Genomic DNA, 20,881 nt, shown 5'->3' with positions numbered 1-20,881 from the left:
ATGTGCATTGCAGCTGGCTTTTTCTGCCTCTTGAACACTATGCTCAAGCGATTCCTTTGGGGATATGGTAGACAGAATATAGCCTTGAATATCCTGCGTATGGCATAGGACGGGGGGTTGGGGTGCAGCTACCGTGGCTGGAGCTCTATTACCTTGCTGCGCAACTTCAATATGTGGCTGGCTGGCTGGCTTTCTGACGATCCAACAATGGAACCTAAATTGCTGCATGACGTGATATGCCCGTAGTGCTCAAGGAGGACCGGTTGGTTGCGGACCGCTGCATAGGCCGAACGTTGCTCCTGATTAGTCTCGGACGACCAATGTCGGAGAGATTGTTGAGGATATTGAAGCTATGCAACCCGTATTCACTGCATGGCCGTATGACGGCGGATGCATGTTCAGAGTTTGGTGAATTGGCGGTTGCCAGGTGGTGGGATGAGTTTGGGCTCATTGCATTGGAGGGATATGTACAAGGATGGGGTTTTCCGAGATCTTGATGATTTGGTGCGAACGGAGGGACTCCCCAAAGGCCAGTTATTAGGATATCTGAAGCATGGACAGTTGCAAAGTGAAACTGGATAGAATGGCCGGGAGAACCAGAGCATGCCACGCTGTTGACACTGATGTATGAGTTGGAAGATCGCTAGAGCCCAGTGTCTCAGTTGTATGGGTGCTTGTTGAGTGCAGCAAGTGTAAGCAGCACAAGATTGAAAGCGCAGTGGGAAGCGGCTTTGGGCAAGGAGCTGTGTAACACTTAGTGGGATAATGTATTTTGCTTCGTCAAAAGGGTTTCCTGTAATGCAAGGTTTCGTCTTCTCCAGCTTAACTAACTTCACAGAACATGCATGACACCCAGCTGTGTGTCAAGATTTGATCCTACAGTGCCGTCTGTTTGCCCATGGTATCGCGCTGATTGCGCCAACATCAATATGTTTTAGCAGTGTGTGCAGGTACATGCATTTTGGCACGAGACAGTTAGCATATGTTAAGGCTGGGGTCACAGGGTATCAGTGGGTTACGGCAGAATGCTTGTTGGGCGCTTACAACAGGCCAGACAAAGGCATGTGATCAAATACATGGACCTGGCGTGCGTTTTTAGCTAAAAGACGAATAACCATGTCATGGCAGCAAGGGGGTCGGGGGGGGACAATATCACTTATGGTGTAGTGACATTGTTATGGAGTGCAGCAGAGACCACTGCTTGGTATAGAGCCCTGCGAGGTGGTATACTCATTTTTTATTTATTACATTTGTTGTACGCCCAAACCCAGGGGTATCGCAGCATAGTTTTACAAGAATACTTAGCCTTAGATGTTACATGTAAAATAGCTATACGGCGGTGCAGGCAAGAACACTTCTTTACATCATAGACAAACTTAGAGTGGTGTAGTCATGTTACTTGATATAATATACATCGTTACTTGGGGACTGACATCGTAAAAGTGCTCTGGTTTCAGTCGGACACACAGCCTTAATGGTTACATAGTGCATAGATTTACAATCTTCTAGTCTAGGATATTATCTCCAATACTTGACCGTTGAGGGTCATGCTATATATCTGTCATGACGTTAGTATTTGTTAAAAAGCCATGTTTTTAGGAGTTTCTTGAATTTGCTTAGGGTGGGCTCATTCCTAATGTTGGTTGGGAGTGAATTCCAGATTCTGGGAGCTGCTATGGGGAAGCTAGAGCTGCCGGTTCTGGCATTTTTGAATCTGGGGATGAGTAGTTGCGTGTGTGCATTGGATCTAAGAGTTCTGGTTGTAGTTTTTCGGCTGAGGCTTTGATTGAGATAGCTGTGTGCGTTACCTGATACACATTTGTGTGTTAGTGTAAGGGTTTTGTGAAGTATCCTGGCTTGTATGGGTAGCCAGCGTGCCTCCCTTCTGTGGTGTGATATGGGCTCTTTTTTATGCCTAGTACTGCTCTTAACGCTTTATTCTGGCGTAATTGCATTTTGTTTATGCCTTTTTGACGTCCCTAGTAGGAGTATGTTGCAGTAGTCGATCTTGGCTAATAAGAGGGCTCTAGCGAGGGTGATACTATTTTGTTGTGTGAGAAAAGGTCTACTAAAAGCAATGAGTTTGGCAGTGTAGGATGTGGATGAGGCGAGTGCACTGATGTGTTTGGACATAGTAAGACTGGAATCAAGATAGGCCCTATAGGGTGTTTACTTGGTTGGAATTGGTAATAGGGGTGCCATCAATGACAATAGCTGTGTAATATGGGTGAAACTTGGCTAAGCGGGCAGAGGAGCCTAGTATGAGGATTTCTGTTTTTTCCCCGTTTAAACGGAGGCTGTTTGCTGCCATCCAGTTCTGGATGATGGAGTACATTTTATTCACACAGATGGTATCCTGTTTCAGATTGCCCGATATTGGGCAAGTATTTGTCTGTCATCAGCAAAGTTGGTATAAATTACTCCCATTGCGTCTAGTGCTGCAAAGAGTAATTTGGTATACGCCTTATAGAGCGTTGGGGAGAGGCAGGATCCTTGGGGAACTCCCAGTGGGACTGAGATGAGGGTCTGCTGCTACGTCTCCTATAGCTACTCTAGATGTGCAGTCTGAGGGGAATTATTTAATCCAGGCGGTGGCCTCCTTGGAGAACTGGAAGTCATTTGGTAGTGTTAGGCATAGTCTATGATCTACTAAATCAAATGCCACTGACAAGTCGAGTAATAGCAAGATACATAGTTTTCCTGACTCTCTGATGGCGTCCATCTGATTTTCTTTTTTTCTTTTTTTTAGATTTAGCAATGCTGTCTCGGGGCTGTGTCTGGGACGGAAGCATGATTGTCTTTCGCCTAGGAGTTGATTGTTTTCGATGTGATATTGGACGGGGACTGGGGTGATGGGCCTACAGTTAGTGGGAATGGTGGGGTCCAAAGTGGGTTTAAGGAGGGGGGTTAACCCAGGCTTCTTTAATGTTGGTTGGGATGGTCTTTGTGTTGAATGAGGCATGAACAAAGTTAGTGATATTGGGTACAAGAAAAGGGGCGCAGTCTTTGACTAGTTTGGCAGGAAAATTGTCTCCTTTATAGTTGGAGGGTTTGAGTGAAGCTATGGTTTTGAGTACTTGGTCTGCAGTCACTGGTGTCAAGTAGAATTCAGGTATGTTGGAGATGTTATCTGTTGATGGTAGAGGGGAAGGCTGGGAGGAAGGCTCTATGGTGGCTGCTAGTATTTTTTATTTTATTTATTATTATTTATTTTTTTTGCAAGTCAATTTTGTTTTGAAGAGGTGTTTTTATTTTGGAGGCAAATGATCCTGGATGGTGGCACACCATGCTTTATTTACTTTGACTATACTGGGAGGATGGATGGATCTTTCTAATTCTTTAATGATGGCGAATAATTCTTTGCTCTTTGAGGTGGCATTAGTGATGCGTACATTTAGGGAGTTTGCTTTCTGAGTGTATACTTCCAGCTTATAGGATTTGGATACTAGCTGGAGTTCTTTTTTCGATTTACTAGTGGGGTTTTTCTGGATAGGTGTTCTAGGGCTCTTTTTTTTCCCTTCTAAGTTCAATGAGGTCATCATTGAACCAAGTATTACTGCATTTATGTTTGGGGCGCTTAGATCCAAGAGGCGCTATTTCATACAGGAGCCCACTGGGAATGCTGAGGTGTGGAATGCACTCCCTGCGATGGATCATCAGATAAGCCCCCATGAATACCTGGGTATTACTTTCCTTGGATGCATGACCTAATGGGCTCATTTTAGAGAGTGACCTTTGCACTGGAACATGGGCCTCAGTTGATTAAGCTGCCTTTATCACTGTAGGTGCCCCCCAGAATAAGACACACCGCTAACACATACCAGCCGCTGCCCTGTTTAAGATAATGTCGGATGCCTTGTTTTTTCTGTTCCTTTTTGTGTTCACTGTTGTATTTTGTTGCTTTTCTTCCTATTGATTGGTACTGTTTGTTTCATTGGTAATAAGGTTTCATTTGTGGATTTGAACAACGAGTGTATATTACTAATACATTTCAAAATAAATATATCTAGTACTTCCATCCTGCAAGAGCTTTGCAATATGTTGATTTGTCCCTAATCCATCTATATAGGGAAAGGGTAAGCTGCGGTTTTCCAGCGCGGCTTCCATTGCAGTTCAACAAGGCTGATCCTAATAAACTTCTTCAGGACAATTCTCGAACTGATCTGTGTTGACTATTCGTCTTGTTAATCTCAGATTTTTCGTTAATGGTTGTATGATTCATTGCATCCATTTGCTCTATTGCACGGAGGCTAATCAGTTTTCAGAATGTACTAATACCCCGCATAAACATACGCATTTGTAACCAGTCCATTTTTCTTTCATTTCAGGCACCACTTATTTTGATCATCCAAAGAGGTCTTTGTTTCTATAGTAGATCATAATAGTTTGGCTACAATGTGGAAGGGGATGGCAAACCTCCTTTGCTGGTGTTGGCTGTATGCATTAATTTGAGCTTTCAAACTTTACCCACTGGTCTACCATTTTATCATACTTGGAGGCAACTGTGACTTCTTTGGAAGGTTGCAAGTCAAAAGCACTAGTATGGCGACGGACGAAAACCTCGAAACTGTTTACGTGCTTGTGGAGCAGCCAATGGGCCAAGTTGACCTTCGGATGCATACCAATCGGCCAGAGCCTCAGCTACACATTTTTGAGAAATGCCCTATCCCTACCCAGCGCATACAAATTCTCAATATGGAATGCGATGATGATCCAGAAGCCTTCCTCATGATGTTTGAGTGCGGAGCAGCGGACGCTATGCTGCCTAAGGAGGAGTGGACAATGCACCTGGCACTTCTTCTTACTGGGGAAGCTCGCTCAATTTATCTGTCCTTGCCAAAATACATGAGGAACAATTATGATCATGTAAAAAATGCAATTCTTGACCATTTGTGTATGAGTGAGGAGAGTTATCGGAAGGAATTCCGTAGCCTTACGTTCCCATCCGGGGCGAAACCCCGGGCTGTGGCTCAGCAACTGAGGGACTGGGCCAGGCGGTGGCTGAAACCAGAGACGCGGACTCCTGCAGAAATTGTTGAACTGATTGTAGTGGAACAATTCATCCACATTCTGCCAGAGAGAGCTGCAGAGTGGTTGAGTCATCACAAAGTGTGGTCGCTTGACAGCGCCGTTCAGTTGATCGACAGCTTTTTGTCTAGGGAAGCCTTAAGACAAGCTGCTGAAATCAGCAATGCCTGCCTCCAGAAGTCAACCGGTAATGGCGATCCCTCGACTAAAGGTATGTAGGAAATATGTGAGTCAAAGGGAACCTATTATTTAATTAGGAGGCTGCGTGCCATTGTTATGGGCAATTGTGCCATGTGAATATTTTCTATCCCTTCAATTACAAGCCTTTCACAATTAACAAATATTTGGATGAATAAATAGCTGAATTTGGACAAAATAGATAGTTTTATTCGGATGTGAGTGATGTAATTGCAGAGTAGTGAGTGAATGTAACATCATAGTATTCACACTTGAAAAGGTAGTGAGAAAAGACTGTAGGGCATCATAATTGGGTGCCGATATTCATCCAGGTTTCTTCGCTGTTGCGGTAGTTCCTTTACCACAGTCCCTCCTCTATTTCGATAGCTTGTTAATGCTTTATGGAACTGATGTTCAGCCCAGCAGTTATGTTTTAAGCCGTCTTGTTATGTGTGCGCCGTCAATGCACGAATTCACATATAGCATGACCACGATTTTACATATTCTAAATGAGAAAGAGGCGACACCTGCACCTGGCATATTGTTTATAGCGAAGTATCACAGAAAGAAGCTTAAATGCAGGCTGTCGTCAGTGTTAAGAATTGGATACATCTCAGTTGTAACTTTCTTAATTCTGAGTGCTCTATGGTGCTGTAACGCTATACATTGTGACCGAAATGTTAAACGATAGAGAGAAATGGTGATGCAGGTAATATTACTTATTTTTGGATAATTTCGGGTTTACGTTTCCATCTCGTGTTACTGCAGACAACGCAACCTTGCTTACATTTTAGGCACAGCTGTCTGGCTCATGGATGCAACCCTTTTTTGCATTGGTATACTTTGCAAATATTGTTGAATATATAATACATAGGACAGGGGGGGGTATTAAAGCTGAAAGCTACTAGCTACTCCTAAAGCTTACTTGCCACCTCAATTCTACACATACTTGCAGAACCCCGTTTCTTACTCGCCAAGAGTCAATTATCGCTTGCCAATGGCTACTGGCGAGAACACATTTTGAGCCCAGAATAGGATATGTAAAGATTTGGTATGATGCCCAGCACAGTTGTTTTTATCTTTTATGTGGTTTTTGTTCATCTCGTTTTATCAGATGTTTTGTTGTGAAAAAGATAATGATCACAACATTTAAATAAATGAAAACATGAACATAATAATTGACTTTGGATAAGGACTAAGATGGCACCAAACCCAGCCTCAAACCCAAATCCCATTCAGGGCGTTTACAGAACTCAAAACGAAATTGTGCATACGTTTTTTTTCCTTTTAGGAATGCTTACATATTGTTTGACAAACATTACTATGGAAAATAATCTGATGTGAATGTCTGTATCCTGATTGCTTGCAAAAAAATGAAATCAACTGAATGCATTCTTTACAATTTTCCTTCATTTATTACAAATTGTCAATGGAATCATTATAGTAAATATATAGTGTAACCAATACAAATGCCCAGTTTGTACAAATGCCCAGCTTGGCCCTATTTGTCATCAATTAATACCTCCAATAAATGTATAAAAATAATGTGCTGCTAAAACCGTTCCCTGGTTAAGGCCATTGCACTGCAGAATCCACCATAAAGCTGTATTAATGTCTGCGTGGATTATCACCGTATACTCCAGACCGCCCTATAATTGGGACATTTCAGGCATGTTCCAGAGTTCTTCTCCTCGGGGGCTCTTCCGGCGCATACATTTTCCCTGATAAGTGTAAGGTGCTCCTGTGGTCTTCCGTGTTTGTCACTTCAAGCCTAGAAGGTAACTCTGAACCTTCCCTGTAGCCTGCATAGCAACACCAGTGTTTTCCAGGGGTTAGCAGGGGTGTAACAAAAATCCTTCAAAGGAGAAAGCAGATGGTACAAAACGCTCTATATATCTGCTGTAGCTGAGACTATTGAGGTGCGACTAGCACTGAAGGGTTCGGAAGCAAGATGCCTTTGAAGGCGAGCCTGGACTGATGAAATGGCTGCTGCAGAGTGCTGTAGCTTGATCATGCCCTTGATGTTCGGAACTGACTGAGCAGCCAATGGAAGGGAGACAAAAGGGTCCGATGAGCAGGCGGGGCAGGTTCGGAGGCCAGGGTGTGCGCTAGGCCATAACACCTAGCAGACAAAGCCGCTTTAAAGCCTTCTAATAAGACCCTATGAAGTAGCTGTATTGTATGACAGGTGTGCCTCGTTTTCTCTCTAGTGAAGAGAACGCATTCCCAGCTTTGAGCACGGGGCCAGTAAATTGAATCCTGTTTGATTAAGCAAGACAAGACTTCTAGAAGCCGGAGACAACATCGGAGAATGTAGAAATGAACACATATTAAAGCAAAGTTAACTCCACCAACATTGCCTAAACATCCAGACGTCCCCAAGTGGAAAGATATTGATAATGACCCATCTGAGGTGAGCAACCTCCACTGATGGGGAGCACTGTGGAGACCGTCTTGGTTGTGAGGAGCAGCAAATGGAGAATGGAAATCTAAAAGCAGTGGTTGTAACTTGGGAGATGGGAGCTATTTATATCCTGAGCAAAGCCTGGGTAAGCAACAGCTACCACGAGCTACCAAGCTCTCCAGACCAATTGGTGCTTTAGAAACATGCATATGTGACATTAACCTGGTGTATTTTAGAATGCTAACCAAGAAGAATTAGAACATATCTTGTACACATTTAAACATAATGGGTCAAATATGATGGACACAATGTATGTATCTCAGGCGGAAATTAGATTTGTGGTGTGCTCTGTACTCGCTCCTGGATCACCCAGCAATAGGTCCTGCCTGCTGGGTGATTCCTGACACCTAGGAGCTGGTTTTAGCTTCTGCTCATCAAATCTTAATGTTGGACCCTGAAAAGGCAGTGAAGTTAAGTGGTAGTGTTTTCGCCACACAACGAGTGCCTCTTATTGTTGAAATGTATAGGCAGGGGGAAAATGTCTAGTGACTATGGCTTGAGACCTCATTTCTACACATACACCCATCACACCATTGCCTACGCGCCAAGGGTTCATTATCGCTAGCCAATGGCGAGTACAGATTATGAGGCCCGGTGTAGGCATGTGGAAATGGGGATCCTGGAGAAAGATACCAGCCATAGTCGTGAACCTTTCTTTCCAATTAAATTTGTACAACGTTTTTAAGATTTTAAGTAGCCTCAGACCATGTCTCTTTGGCAAGGAGATGTACATGGGATGAAGTACCCCCTACAGTAAGGAGTTCCATAACCAAATAGACTAATGAGGCTGCAGGCAGAGTTCCTCTGTGAATTCACGGAACACCAAGGTGACTGTAATATCCTTTTAAGTTATGGTACAATGTATATTAGTCCTCATAATACAGGGCCTCACACTGTCATTCCCTTTACTTTCTGGCCTATTGCTTAATCTACTATCTACTTATAATCAATGTAGAATCCGTTTGGATTTTAAAAAAGCTTACATGCAACTCCTAATGTTTTGCAGAAAAAATAAACATTTTAAAGAAAATACATCGAAAACCGTTCATTTTGCTCTTTAAAATAGGCAATTGACATGCAAATACTTGCACACATTGGTTAAACTCCAGCAGTGCATAAATGAAGCATTCTCTTATAAACAGTACCTTGTCAGCTAATGGCTGTAATGTATCACAGAAAACTATTTTATAAACAAAGAATTTGAAAAGCTTGTCACAGCTAAAGTGTTGCATTGAAAGTTGTCATTCTGCTCTGTGCTGGCTCAAGTAGCAGATAGTGCGACGTAATAACTGATTACAGAGCAGTTGTGATGTCATGTTTTTAATTACTGGTACGCTGTGATGTTGTAATCAGCCTGAAATAAAAACATTATTTCCAGGCTTTTATGTGGCTATTGCAGGCTGCCAGGCATTCTACTCAGAGTATCAGCCATTCTTGATCTCTTGAACCATTCATATAATCTTTTTTTACATTTTATTTTACAATTGTATAAACAAAACCAATAACAATTACAGACACAAGAATACAATCTGTTAAAAGAAATAATGTACAGAAATGCAGAAAATATCCAATAAATATATATTAACCCCCCCCATAAAAATCCACACAAGTCCATGAGTTGATACAAATCAATAACATTTCTCCAGATCCTGTCAAAAGCAGGCAAATTTCTTTTTCAATTTGTAAATCATTGTTTCCATTTTGAAAGCTTATGCATCTCAACCACCCAGATGTCAAAAGAAGGAGCAATCCTGGTTTTCCATCCTCGTAGAATTAGGCGCTTGCCCACAATTGCTCCCCTGAAAAACCATTTCATCTGAGCAGAGTTAAGCTCATTTAATTCTCATTCGTCTCAAAAGTACCATTGTTTTGAAGTCCAAATGTAGATTCACACCCGAAACTCTTACACAAGCCTCACACACCTCATTCCAAACATGTACACAATTCCACAACATGTGTTCAATGTATCCAACTTCTTGTACGCAACCCAACACTCATCACTATATGAAGTCGTCCTTTTTTTTTTTTTTTTTTTTTAAAGCCTTTCAGGACATCAATAAACTTGGCTCAGTATTTTAATTTGACAAGATCTCTCTTCCAAAATTTACTGAACATAAAAGTACATTCCTGCATATTTTTTGCCAATTCTCAGGAGTAATATCAAAATCAATCCTCCTACTCCATTCTTCTCACAACTTGTCATTCCCATGAAAGTTTGCTACAGTCAACCTATACATTCTGCTAGCCAACCCAGCTTCGCCTTCATTTGGCCTAGCCAGAAAAATGTCCACATCCAAAGTAGTAATCCAGTCAACGGCACCTACCGATTTCCTTATCTGCCTATAGGCAGAATCCGACAAGGCCCTGAAGCCGCACTGTTCTCTCATCTCATTCGCCGACATCCATCGCCCATCCTTACCAAGATCACCAATCATTCTAATGCCACATTGGTTTAGTGTTGTCTTTAGCCTTTGGGTTCAGCCATAATGATGCAGGTTGACAGTTAAATGCATCTATCCCTAGCAACTCCAACAACTCGCACCAAGCATTCCGTAGAAATTCTGTTACAGTCGATCTACAACCACGTTCTTTAGAAATTGTGATCCAAACAGCCTCAGGTCCAAGTGGTCCATATGCATTAGATTCTGCAATCGCCCAAGGGTCTGGATTTGAACTCAAAAATTGAATAAATGTGATGAAAAGGCCAGGTGATGAGCTTTAAAATTTTGGACCCCCAGACCACCTTGATCAACTGGGAGCTTTAATTTCCATATTTTAAGCCTAGGAGGCTTCTTGTCCCAAAGAAAATCCTGCATCATACGCTCCAGATCTTTACAATATTGTTTCTTAATTCTCAAGGGTAACATGCCTGTTATATAATTTACCTTGGGAGCCATATTCATTTTTAGGGCATTGATCTTGCCCCAAGTGACAAATTAAAGAGTGACCACCTTTCTAAATCTATTTTCCAGTCTTTACAGATTTCCCTCATGTTTTCCTCAACCAAAATAGTAACTGTATTTGTCAACCAGATGCCCAGATAACGCAGTCCGACCTCACACCATCTAAAACCTAATCCGTTTTTATCACATCTGTGAGAAAGCAGCAAGGCCTCAGATCTTTGCCAATTGATTTTGTATCCCGATATTTCTTGGAACTTAGTCAGAATCTGCATCAAGCATGGAAGACAGACATCTAAATTTCGGAGGAGCAACAAAAGATAATCAGCATAAAACCACATTTTTGTTGTATAATTCCCCAGCAGCTGACACCAGACAACCCGGGTTCAGTCATGAGAGCTATAGCCAACAGTTCTATCACTAATATAAACAAAAGCGGTGAAAAAGGGCAACCTTGTCTGGTGCCCCACTCAAGACAAAAGGGTTCTGACTTAACACCATTCGTCTTCACATCAGCCGTCGGTCTTGTGTATAACAACTCAACCCATGATATGAACCCATTTCTGATATTCATCTCCCTCAAGACTTTAAAGAGGTAATCCCAATTGACTGTCAAACGCCTTTTCAACGTCAAGGGAAAGGACAGCAGCATCAATTTCGCCATCATTCGCCTTTTCCATTGTAAGAATGAGCTTGCGAATGTTGCTGGAAGTGTGCCTATTTTTCATAAATACTGACTGTTCCACTCCAATCAATTTTGGAAGAAATGTTTCAATCCTCCTTGCCAAAACCTTAGACAGAATTTTATTGTCTGTATTAATTGGGCTAAAGGGGCGGTAGCTGGATGGATGATTGCTGTCCTTTCCCCCTTTAAAAAAAAAAACGAGATTGAAGCGTGATAAATACTCAATGGAAGTGCTCTATCCAATTTACTTGCAAGAAACATGTCTTTCAAAAGTTCAAGAGCTGAATTTGGAATTATTTTATAAAATTCAACTGGGAGTCCATCTGGACCATGGGATTTGCCACTATTCAGCTTTAAAATAGCCTTTTTCAGCTCATCGCTCGTCATATCAGCACCTAGAAGACTGCTCTCGGCATCAGAAATTCTAGGGATCTCAAGATTCTTAAAATAATAAATTCCCCTCCTTTTCCAATAATTCCAGCCTCATTGCGATATAAATCCATATAGTATTCATGAAACACCGTATTTATCCACTTTGTGTCAAAAGTAACTCTACCACCCGAATCAAAGATGGAAGTGATGGCAGATTCAGAACTTTTCTTTCTCAACCTGTATGCAAGCCACCTGTCGCATTTCTCACCCCTTTTAAAGTAAGCACACTGTGTATAAAACAGACTGCGTTCTGCTTTCAACGATAAAATGCCATCCTACTCCCTTTTCATTTTCTTTAAAACCCCAACGTTTGCAGTATTAGACGAATCGGACATTAATTCTATTGAAATGTCTCTAATTTTCAGCTATAGATCCCGTCTCAGTTTATCTTCTCTTTTCCGTCTTCAACTTGACAATCCAAGACAAATCCCTTGCATCGAACACTTGAAAACCTCCCAAATGTTTTGTAAACTAACCTCATTAGTGTGGTTCTCCTCAACAAACCATTTTGCTTAAACAATTTTGTCAAAAATGTCGTCATCCAATAAAATAGTGTTCATCTTCCAGGAAAGGGATCGGCAACATTCAAATTTTAGTTTTAGATGCATTGTTAGTGGAGCGTGGTCACTCACTAAAATATTCCCCATTTCAGAAAAACTCTCAATCAGAGCCCCACCGGTGAAAAGCATGCCTGACTTCGAGAACTCCATATGCTCCTGAGAAAAAGCTATATTCTCGTCTGTCGGGGTGTTCAAGGTGCCAATTATCCTTTAAATTATGCTCATTTAAAAGTGCTAATAGTGCTCGGAGATGATCAGTTCGACCAGCCCTTCTCTAAATGCTTCTATCAAGTGCAGGGTCTAAAATAGTGTTGAAATCACCCCCAGTAGGATATTTGGCGAGTTCAAGTCTTGTAGAGTCTGTGCAACCTTTCTAAAAAATGAACTGTCATCCACCGAAGGAGCATACATGTTGCATCAGATCTTTTGCTCCCCCCCGAGTCTTAATCAGCCAAGCAATCATCCTTTTATCCTTGTCTGCACATTCTCTCAAAACCTTAATTGGCACATTTTTTTGAACCAATATAGCCCCCCCCCCCCTGTGATCAGGCTGAGAAAGAGGAACCATAAGCAAATCAACCCAATCTTTCGCGAAACCTTAAATCTCATCAGCTAGTTTGTGTGTTTCTTGGAAGCAAATGTTCACCACCAAATCCTCCAGGACTGTAAATACTTTTTTTTTTTTTTTTTTTTTTAGGACGTTGTTTACACAATTGACCTTCCAAGACGCCACACACCAATCTTCGGCATTCTTGTCAATCGACCTTGCGGCCATAGCTTCACTTTCACCAGGGAAAATATAAACAAAAAATGTAAAACAAATAAAAAAGTAAAACACCCTCTGAAGAAAAAGTCGAAACTGTGAAGTCTATTCAACCTAGTTAACAGACAAAACCTAAATAGAGAACGAACTCTAGGGCCCCTCCCAAATGAACCCAAAGATGAAATTGGCCAATAGTAAGAAATGAAGAATGACCCCGGTGACCTGCCCCCGAACCCTGCAACCATCAGTGGAAATTTGAAAAATAGATGAATACTATTTCCCAATATACCACAAACCATAACGGAAAGAATGGTAAGAATGTAGCAGATGGAACACATGCAATGGAGGGAGTGGATATATCTCTGTATCTCCTATTATGCTATGTATATGCCATGTACCTGTATCCCCATGTTATCTGTGTCACATGTTTACCCTATCCAACCTGTCGCTTTTTATACATATGCCGCTATGTACACCCCCTGTCCTGTTTGCGTGCTTGGTCGCAGGCGCTTTACAGATAACCACTATATCACTACTATGCTTACCCTCTCCTATACACCATCACTCAAATAGAACACAACTATACTATGACACATTCGGCCTAGCTGTTCTCATACTAACATGACCCCACAAACACCTCATCATCCTAATAAAACACAGCTAGCTGAGCACATTCCGGCTAGCTTAGGCATCTCCTCAGGCCTAACACAGCCAGAAATCAGTCTGGGTGTTCACCCTCCAGACTGAACACATCCAACTGATTTCCTCAGCACCACACCTACTGCTAAGAAGCAGCTATCGTGCAACAACCACACCAGCTGCACACATAGCCGGTGCACCTACGCACCATACAACACTCTTTATTGACCTGAAATGCGGTTCCCGAGGGCGTTCAACCAACCAGCGCTTTGAGATCATACCAATGATACATAGGACACTATATAAATGCCAAGTAACATAACCTAGCTAACCTTATTGTAATGTATAAAAGAGTGCCAACTTCTTAAAGGCCTAATCCGGATAGCCGCCATTATTCAGATATTGCAACCCCGCATCACAAGCTGAAGAGGTAGAACACAATTTGGTTGGTGAACTTTGTACAAGGAACCTGGTATATCTGTGTACTTCCGTTTATCTAAAAAGAAAATGCTTCTATTCCGTCAGAACAAAATACAACCCCCCCCCCCCCCAGGGCTAATGGCTTAAAAGCCCAATGTCATTTTAAAATATTGCTCCCCAACTACCTCACCAGAAGAACACTGTATGCCCACACCCCATGGGACCAAGTATCATAAACAAAGTATGTGTAATGTGACTAGTATAGAATTAGAAAACGTATCTTCTCATGCTGTTGTCAAGAAATAGATCTCCCTTCAATATAAACAGCACAAAATATTTTAGGTCATAAACTTCGAATGATCTTGCTGGAAGAAAATGAAAACGATTTAAAACAAATAAAATAAAATATCAAATCAGCAATAAAGACCAAAAGTTCATGAAAAGTTCCATGTGACATGTATAAATTGAAGGGATCTTGCAACCGGGCTACATGGATACTCAACATGCAGCATTTTAAACCAACATTTTCCTCATCCATTTTAATGAACCATTGAAATGCAAATACAAGCACACCAAAGCATGTACAGTGTAGGGAACTAGAGTGAACAAACCTACTCCATGTCAATACAATCCAGCTCTGCTGACGTGATGCAAGTTACCATACACCAACGGGAGTGGTCACATAAGTGAAATCCGAAAGAGTTTCCAAGTCATTTCAAAGAGTGAAAAAACCTGAAGTCCCAAATCACATATGTAGACAAGTTGAGTTTAAATTCGGCACTGCGTGCAGCAATTTATATGGCTCTGTCTGCCCGCTTGTTAAGGTTTTCCTGGAAACAAGTTTTCTACTCGATCAGAAGCGAGGAAATCACACCAATCCACTTGTAGCTTGAGTAACGTGCACTCTCCGGACCCAAGCCGGACCCTTCAATTGCGTCCCCATGCTATGAGTACAAGTTTGAATATCATTATACTGGGATATCACACCGGTGACGGAAGATTACAGATGTTAAAATCTCTGCTGTTTACTCTGTGAATGAATGGGCCCGTGTGTCTCAGTTACAAGGCACTGCTTTTCAAGCCATCCCAGAGTGCCTCCAACCCCCCCCCCCCCACTTTGTCGTTTTCAGATAATGAATATTGAAAAGAAGTTCTTCCGGCAGGGGCGTACTTATTTCAGCGCGTATGCATCGCGGCTTACAGGAGGCGCAGATCATCAACGATACTGATAGTCTGCCGACATAGAGCGAGGCTCTTTTAAGAAAAGTCTTACGATCAATGCGGCAGAAAGTAACACAATACATAGGCCAAGATGAATGCGTATCCACTCACCAAGTTTAGTGTCAGGCGCCCGGGATACCGCTAAACAGTGCGGCACAAAAGGACCGCTTTCCTGACGTGCATCGGTGAATACCGTGTCGCTGGTCACGTCGTGAGCTGACCACGATGGAGTAGGGTCCTTTACTCAGAGAAAGGTGAACGAAAAGCACAACAAAACAATGAAGGTTCAAAAGCTTATTTTCGAAACTGAGTTATTAAACAGACAAGTGTCACCGGCGCCATTGCTGATAATAAAGAAAAACACGGCCAAAATCCAAAAAAGTTAGTGATAGAAACATTTTCTAACCAGGAAGGCCATCAGAAATCCAACAAGACATCACATATTAAGTGAAGGGGCAGCAGTATCTCCTTTATGCAGTTCCAACCAGCGCGGGCTTGTGTAGGATCAAAAGTACTCTTCTCTCCATCCGGCATCACAATAGTTAAAAGATTATTTTTGTTCACAAATGTGTTCATATTCAGTTGCTTGGCCATGTCTTTAGCCCCTTTAAATGATTTCCTCAGAAGTAGGATTTCTTTGGGGTAATCTGGGTAAATAAAAACCAGTTTACCTTTTAAAAAAGGCATTTCCTTTCAATTTGGCTGAGCTCATCAGAGTTTCTTTTATCTTTTGATTCATGAAAGTCACCAGAATGTGTCTTGCCTTAGCCCCCAAATTGTTTCCAATCCTAAAGGCGTTGTCAATGTCACCCAAGGAAATGGAGCCATAGTTGAAGCTCTCCTTAAATATATGTATGACCAGGGGAACCAAATCCTCCTTGTCAGCAATGTCTTCCATGCCAAACAGTCTGTTTTTTGCCCTCCGCTTCATTTCCAAATCCAAGTGCATTTCTTTCACTTTCTGTAAATCAGACTTCAGATTGTTGTTAGCCTGAAAGCTGCCTGCAATTTCAGTGCTCATAGATGGAGATGATTTTTCCAGGTCTGTCACTCTGCCATCAAGTTGACCTGTTTTCAAATTGAGATCAGCCAGAGAGAGTATGCATCACTGACATCTTGGGTCACCTGAAGAAGGATTTTATAGACATCCTGAATGCTAGGAGTATCGCCCATTTCCAAAATCTGTTTGGGTTTCTTTGAAACAGGGTTTTCAGCCTCTTCTATCTTCTTCTTTGAGTTCATAATAATATCATGAAAATGTCTTCAGGGAGAGGCCCGGGAGCTGCTGGACTAAGCTGCTACTCCACTGCTCACCATTCTGGAATCCATTTGATCTAATCTTTGTGAAAGTGTTCTGTAACCTCATGAAACAGAATACTTTCTTAAATGAGAAGGGGCATTGATTTGCGTGAGCTTGCTTCAGAAATTGAGGCACTACCCCTGTCAAAACCCAGCCAAAACAATCAGCCCTAAGTAATGTGTTCCTAAGGCCAGAGAACATATTGAATCCTGCCTTCCATGGGGGCAATTAAGAAAGTTAAACTCCATTTGGGGGCTTAGATTGAGAAGGGCCTCAGGACAAGCTAGTTGGGAGCATGATCACTGGCATTGCCTCTGCCTCCTGCAGTGAATTATCAAGGCTGCTGCTGGCCCTGTGGCCTCACTCTCTTCTGTAAATGCTGGCAAAATAACCACTCTTACTTCGTGGAAGGATAGTAATCGAAATTGCTGGGTGCTATTTAGCTCCTGACTATGGCCCAGGAGAGCCTAGTTGGCCCGACGCCAATGGCTACAAGGAGCTAAATTTGTCTCCACGTGTCAACTGGTCTCATGCAAATATATCCATACGATATTAAATGCTGTGCATTTAGGAATATGTATACATGAGCATTAGGACACACTGACATGTAAAGCATGATTGTCAAAAGTTTGTTTGCATCTCATGTGGGAGTTAAATTGATGCACACTATATAGCACTGGTTCTCTGAGATAACTCCTGCTTAATAGTTGACAGTCTGATACCCAGGAGCTGCGTTTAGCTCCTGCTAATGAAACCCTTATTTTGATCCCTGTAGTGTCAGTCTTTCCTCTGAGGGGTGCTCGCCATCAGATGGAATGCCAAGCAATTTCACCTCTGCCTCAGTGAAAGCCAGACATGCATATCGGGAATGTCTCCAGATGGGTGCTCATAACTACTTGCTGAATGCAGGAAAGTGTATCCCTTCGCCGACAACCCAGCGGCTTGAAGCCTTGCTTGCAACCTTCCATAAAAAGGGTGTATCCTGTAGAGTGCAATTGGGATTCCCTGTCTGCAGTTTAAGGTTTCCAAATGTAAAAACTGGCCTAAAGGAATCCAAATGTCCCCCACTTCTGAAGCTGTGGGGCTAGACTGCTGACCTAGTAGCCTTGCAGGCATAGCGTACATCTAGAGATGCAAACCTCCCAATGCAAGGAATATGCATCTTTCCACCTTCATTGCAAACTGAAGGCACGGTCAATGGTTTCTACAACCTGGTCTGCACAGGGTCCAGGAAAGCCAGTAAGGAACAACTGCAAACATCTTTTAGGTATGGAGCAGAGCATAGTCTGCAAGAAAGACTCGTGCAGACCTACTTACATGCAGAATCCATTGAGATACAATTTCTAAAATTGGGGAAAAAGGGTGGTTTCCAGGGCCGCAACTAGACTAAAACTTCACGGAGAGGGGCTAACCTTTCCAATGTTGGAAGAGGGACTAACTTCAGACTGTATGGGGTGAGGCAAACTTTAATTGTTGGGGGGCATTCTCCGCCATGGCATATTTTTGGGAACTGGTGTCAAGTTGGCAGAAAATTGTGCAATTTAAAGCCCATCACGCCATTTTAAACCTAGTGGGATTGAGTGACACAGATGCCAGCGGGGTAATGTTGTGGTTAGGATGTGGTGTGTGATTGGCTTTGTCAGCTGCTAGTTCATTGCGTATGTCGAGTTGCATTGTAGTATAATCCCAGTTAAGCTGAATTCTCTGTACAGTTTCTTTTCAACTAAAACGAGTACAACGGATGGATATAAACTGTGCTTTGAAAATTAGCTTTTGTGGTGTTTAGGGCATCAAACTTTACACATTCCATTGAAACTCTTCTGGTGAAGCGTCAATTTTAAACGGAGCCATAACCAAAACCAGACACTGAGTACTGTGTTGGGGGTGAAGACAGACTCAAGGGTAAGGGCAAGATACTTTATTTAAGATGCACAGAGCGAGCAACAGGCACAGCTAGCCCGGCTCAGCTCCAGCAACGGTTGGGTTCCAGAAAACTTGAATCAGTTCTGGGGCCTCATCAAAAACAAACAAAGTACAAAACACATCTCCGTCCTTATAATGAAACAACAACACACACATTAATTGCAATAGAAGTCTTTGAATCTGATTGGCATTTTCTTAATCCTTCCTTTTTGTTGGTCAATTATCTGGCTATTGGTTTCTGGTCCCATGCAACTCACAACCTCCTTCTCCACCACACTCTTTGATACACACTTCAGACCATCGGTATCGGCCCCTTCCTTTTCCATTTCCAACTCATTGCTCATCCCAGCACCACTCTTGACAAACCTTCCCTTGGACCAAACCTCACCACACCACCCATGAACAGCAGTGATTCTTTTGGGGCCCAAGAACTTGCTCTCCAGACATTTAGACCCGAATGTGGGGTTCTTCATCAAAACCCATTCCCCAACCGACCACTCCTGTACCTTAACATTGGCTGCAACATCAAAGTTTCGCTTATACTCATTCTGAGCCTTTTCGATCACATGCATGACTTTTTCGGTCAACATCCACACGTTCTGGCAACCCCAACCAACCAGGGCACAACTTGGTAGCTGGCTGATGCCCCTTTTAAGATGAAAAAGGAGAAACCTTGGTGATGAAGTGGGGAGTGATGTAATAACTCCACACCATCTCCTTTAAAACTTCCATCCACGATAACCCAGCTCTCAGTGCTTGAGAAATCTGTTGGCCCTTCCACTAACCCATTCACTCTGGGGTGGTACAAAGCTGTGCGCAAATTACTTATCCCATAGCGTACGAGGAACGCCTTCATCTTCTCTGAGCAAAACTGCACTCCGTTGTCCGTAATGATTTTGGATGGAAAACCCTCTCTGTAAAACACATCCTCAAAAATGCTAAAAGCTCAGCCGTGGTGGCCTCCCTCAGAGCCCTCCACTCCAACCACTTTGAATGGTAGTCAACCATAATCACCACAAACTTAAAACCATTGCCTAAACCTTGAATGGGACCCATGAGATCCACTGCAATTTTCCTCCAGGGCTCACTCGGAACCTGCACAGGCGAGGGGGGAATCTCTCTCAGTACTTTACTTTTGTCACACATCGCACACTCCCTGCATTGGCGGATCTTCCAATCCACCTCACTATCCATTCCCGGCCACCAGAACGACTGTCTCAGTAACCTTTTTGATCCGCCCATGACAGGATGACCCTGATGGGCAATGTTTATCAAACTGCTTCTGATTCCTTCAGGGGTAATAATCTTGGGGCCTCTCATAAATTTGCTACCATCGTCTGCCACGCATAGTTCATCCTTAATTTCAAAAAAGTGATGAAACACCCTATCAATATTCTCTTTCCTTGGCCACTCTCCTACAGTCCATTCCTTCACCTTAGCCAGTGTCACATCCTCACTGTCCGCTAACATCTACTCTTTCTTTCCCACAGCACCGCAATCAATACTTGCAATTATCCTGTGCTCTTCCTGAGTGACTCCTGCTGGTTCTCCTAATGCCTTCATCTGTAATTGAGAGAGGCAATCTGCCACTACATTCTCCCTACCTCGCACGTAGCACATACAGAAATGATATCCTTGCAATCCAAGCATCCATCTGGAAATCTTGGGAGAACCCCCTCGCTTAACTTTCGCTGCTCATCAACTGCACCAGTGGTTTGTGATCCGTGTTGATCAGAAACTCCTGCCCCACAAGAAAAACTTGAAATGTAGAACTGCCCAATAAACAGCTAAGGTTTCCCTCTCAATCACGGAGTAGTTTCTCTCCTCCCCCTCAATGGCCTTGAAGCAAATGGAATAATATGCTCTTCCTTTCTGGAATCAATTTGCAAGAGTGAGGCTCCCAACCTAACAAAATTGCATCCACAGATAGCACAGTCCTCCTACCACACACAAATCCTCCCAAAGATGGCGCGCTCCCAATGCCTTCTTTAATTCTCACAAAAGCACCCTGACACTCATCCGACCATTTTAAAATTGACACCCTTCTTCAACAACTCCCTCAAAGGAGTGGAAATGGTGGCAAAGTTGTTTACAAATGTATGGTAAAATTCAGCCATACCCATAAAAGATCTCAGTTGGTCTTTATCTTGTGGTGCGGGAGCTTTGCAAATGCCGTCCACCAGACTGAACTTGGGCGTAACCCCTTGCCCCGAAATCTTGTGTCCTAGGTACTCTACTTCCCTTACTCCATTCCTACACTTGCTTCTCTGCACCGTAAAACCAGCCTTCCTCAATTTCTCCAACACAGACCTCAACACAGCATCAGGTTGTGCATCACTCGCAGCGAACACTAATATATCATCCTGGAA

The 20,881-nt window shown here is 42.7% G+C and overlaps 1 protein-coding gene across 10 annotated transcripts in view; it reads left to right on the top strand.

Annotated features, from left to right (window-relative positions):
* LOC138452475 (zinc finger protein 391-like) overlaps positions 1-20,881 on the top strand; it is a 176,047-nt gene that overhangs the window by 93,784 nt on the left and 61,382 nt on the right. For 7 of the 10 annotated variants that reach the window (XM_069604980.1, XM_069604984.1, XM_069604979.1 and 4 more), the window contains one exon: positions 4,329-5,239. The exons of the other annotated variants lie outside the window; for them this stretch is intronic. In XM_069604980.1, coding sequence (XP_069461081.1) covers positions 4,543-5,239 — 697 coding nt within the window. In that variant the 5' untranslated portion in view covers positions 4,329-4,542. The remainder of the gene's footprint in view (positions 1-4,328; positions 5,240-20,881) is intronic. 10 annotated transcript variants of the gene reach the window in all.

Source organism: Ambystoma mexicanum, chromosome 1p, assembly GCF_040938575.1.
Source record: "Ambystoma mexicanum isolate Mex_15411 chromosome 1p, UKY_AmexF1_1, whole genome shotgun sequence".
Taxonomy (NCBI): Eukaryota; Metazoa; Chordata; class Amphibia; order Caudata; family Ambystomatidae; genus Ambystoma; species Ambystoma mexicanum.
Note: the sequence above shows the minus strand (reverse complement) of the source record. Positions and strands in the feature narration are given on the sequence as shown.